The sequence below is a fragment of the Lupinus angustifolius genome, chromosome LG19 (assembly GCF_001865875.1).
Source record: "Lupinus angustifolius cultivar Tanjil chromosome LG19, LupAngTanjil_v1.0, whole genome shotgun sequence".
Lineage (NCBI taxonomy): Eukaryota > Viridiplantae > Streptophyta > Magnoliopsida > Fabales > Fabaceae > Lupinus > Lupinus angustifolius.
The window spans coordinates 13,410,800-13,413,975 of NC_032027.1; the positions used below are offsets into that span (position 1 = coordinate 13,410,800).

A 3,176-nucleotide genomic window follows, 5' to 3' on the forward strand; every position below is an offset into this window, starting at 1 on the left:
GGGGGGGGGATGCAGATTCAAATTCCACAAAATGATGTAATATTAGTTCAGACTTCATTTTACCACATATCAGTAAACCATAAAAAATGCACATTTAAAGGTCAAACTAGCAACATTGGGGTATTGCTACATTTGATAATACCAGAAAATAATACAGAACCTGTTAAAATAGTAGCAGCATCAATTATAACAATTGGAATAACATATTTATGCCTAAAAAATACTACATTGGCAATAAAATTAATCCAAGGTGGGAAAGATGACATTCATAATCATTGAATAATCAATGTATATAATGCATTGATATAAACAGATATCACAAAATTACAGAGAGAATAAGATAAAATAAGAATCAGAAATTGAAACCAAAACAATCAATTTGAATTTTAAGAGAAGCAATTAAACAAATAATCACCTCCAACAGCATTAATGTCAACACTTCCAAGAAGCTGCTCCTTCCACCTCCTCAAGCTCTCATCATCCTTAAAAACCAAAACAATACACAAACATAAATGAGACAGAATTGTAAAAATAAAACATGGATCTTTGAGAATAAGAAAAAGCAAAAGAAAACAAACACTAACCTTATCCTTTTCAAGCTGCTCCTTTAATGTGCATTGAGGACCCAATTCAATTTTCCTGTCCTCATCATCATCTTCATCCTCGGTTGCAGCAATGGAACTCTCACTCTTATACCTACTCAGAGACCCTTTTCCTTCTTCACCACCACTTTCTTCATCAGTAGCAGTTTTTCCTGCGTGCTGCATTTCTGAAACCTCTAGTGCAGCACTTTTTTCATTGCTTTTGTCATCATCAGAACCCATGTTTTCTGAATTTGAGACTACCCCAATGGCCAGAGATATCAACAAGCCATGAAGAAAGAGAAGAGAACAAGGCTTTTGTTACAATGAGGCTTAAAAGAAAAAGAACACCGGAAAGAAAAAGACCCAGTTGGTAGAATCTTCTACAGAAGAAGAATGGATTAAAAAAGATGTTTCCTTTGGTTCAAAAAAAATAAGATATGTTTTGTTTTGAAGAAGGGGTGGGTCAAAGAATCCCAAAAAAAAGAGAAAGAGAGAGGTGTTTTTGTTTTATGTTTTTGGGAAAAGAAGTGAGAAAGAAACGGTCATGGAGTGATGGAAATAGAGAAAATTTCAACCAGAAAATGTGGTATGAGAGAGATCGTGAAGCTCGCTTACTTTGTTGAACTAGCTTCCACGAATACCAATGTTCTAGGAAACCTTTAACGTGTCCAAATGAAAGCTTTTAATGAAGGGTTGAGTACTACTCTATCATAGCGCATCGGACAAGTATTGTGTCCCAAGATAATCTTGTTATTATATAATTAACAATCAAACTTCATAAAAAATGCGGAAATATTAATTATTATAATATTTGGTTTTAATTAAATTAGATTTTTTTAATATGGTGGGGATATTATCTAGGATAAGTGATTCTCATCTATAGCCATTAGGAGTAATGTTATATTCTCTTACTAAATCTTCCTAGTGACCCTCCTACCCACAAGAAAGTGACACATGTAACTATAACTTATAAACCAATCATCAATAAATAAAGTATCTACTTATAACATATGTCATGTTCGTCTGGGTAGCAAAATGTAGTAGGAGAATATATCATTTTCCTAAAAAAATAAACATGAAAACATTTATTTCTCTATTCATTAATGGATAGCATCATTGTTAGGAGTAGGGAGGAGAGACAAATCCTATAAAAAGCAAAAGAAACAATAACATAGTAAGACATTTTTATCCTTTTATATACAATGAAATAACACACTTGCCATTAAAAGCACATATAAAATTAAGTACGTGTCTATCAATTAATAGATAAAATTCTTGTTCCATTGTTAGTAACATTTAAGGTTACCACATAACTCAATTCAACTCTTATTTAATGACTTTTATTTATAAAGTAATGAAATTTATTTGAGCTTATAGCTTATTTTCTGACTAACAACTTATCTCCTAATATAATTTCACAATTTTAATTGTTTTTTTGCTAATTATATAAGATACTTTTTCTCCAAATGATTTAGTGAAATAATATTAAATTATTTTATATGTTATTGTTTCTCTAGTATTTTCATTATATAGGTAAATGATTAATAAAATATGTACATATTATATATGTATATATATTATTTCATATGTTAAATTATATATCCATAATAATAATTAATGTTCAGAAAACTTTATTTAAAAGGATATACCTTCTATTTAATCAAGTTTGAGTTCAAAGGTTAGTTAACTCGATATTTAAGTTGAAGTAGCTTTTAAATCTAGAAGAATTATATTTAGGTTCAGAAAATAGTCAAATCAATATTTAGGGTAGTATAAAATAGTAAGAAAAACTATTGAATCATCCAAAATATCAATTTATAGTTTAAGTACAAGTTTGTTAGGAATTATTCATTCTCCATAGCATGATTACTCAAAAGCTATTGAATCATCGAAGCATTTGTAATTTAATGCAGCAATATGGAAAATTAGAAATTACTTTTACATTTTGTATCACAAATAATAATCAGTCAAACATCTTTGAAGAAAAAAAAGCCTAAAAAAGAGAAAGATATCTACTAAGATTATTGTGTTATCTATGCCGTATATACTGATGTGGTAATAACAAAAGATAAATCTTATTGCTAGGCTAGTTTATTGTTGTTTATGATTTAGTAACTGAATCGAACTAAAATTCAACTTGATAAAAATTTGCTTGACTTAAAACTCAACTCAACTCAAATTTGAAATGAGTTACGTTTCCAACTTAAATTTAGTTTGATTGAAGTTCATGAAGTATTCGATTCGACTTATCAGGTTGAATTCGTTTGGTTCATCAAGAGTTCATGACATGTTTAGTTTAATTAATTAGCTTGATTGGTTCCGTCTGTTATTTAGGATGATGATTATTTATTTAATATATAGAAAATTAAAAGATTTTATATATATATATATATATGTAATCGATTCAACTCATGAATTTAGTGAGTCGAACTCTACTTAGCTTAAGTTCATTTATTTAGCGAACATAATTTTTAATTTAAATTTAACTTGTTTCATACATGAATTTCTGACCTAAATAACAAATGAAGTTTCTAAAATATGTGAAGTTGATTCAGTTTTATTGTCACATTTGCTTTAGCCTATCCACATGTT

The 3,176-nt window shown here is 28.8% G+C and overlaps 1 protein-coding gene across 1 annotated transcript in view; it reads right to left on the reverse strand.

Annotated features, from left to right (window-relative positions):
- The window catches only part of LOC109333711 (rho GDP-dissociation inhibitor 1-like), a 2,592-nt gene extending 1,623 nt beyond the window's left edge, over positions 1 to 969 (reverse strand). Inside the window, exons 1-2 of the mRNA XM_019569265.1 lie at positions 585 to 969; positions 416 to 482 (exon numbers count right to left, since the gene is read on the reverse strand). Coding sequence (XP_019424810.1) covers positions 416 to 482; positions 585 to 824 — 307 coding nt within the window. The 5' untranslated portion in view covers positions 825 to 969. The remainder of the gene's footprint in view (positions 1 to 415; positions 483 to 584) is intronic.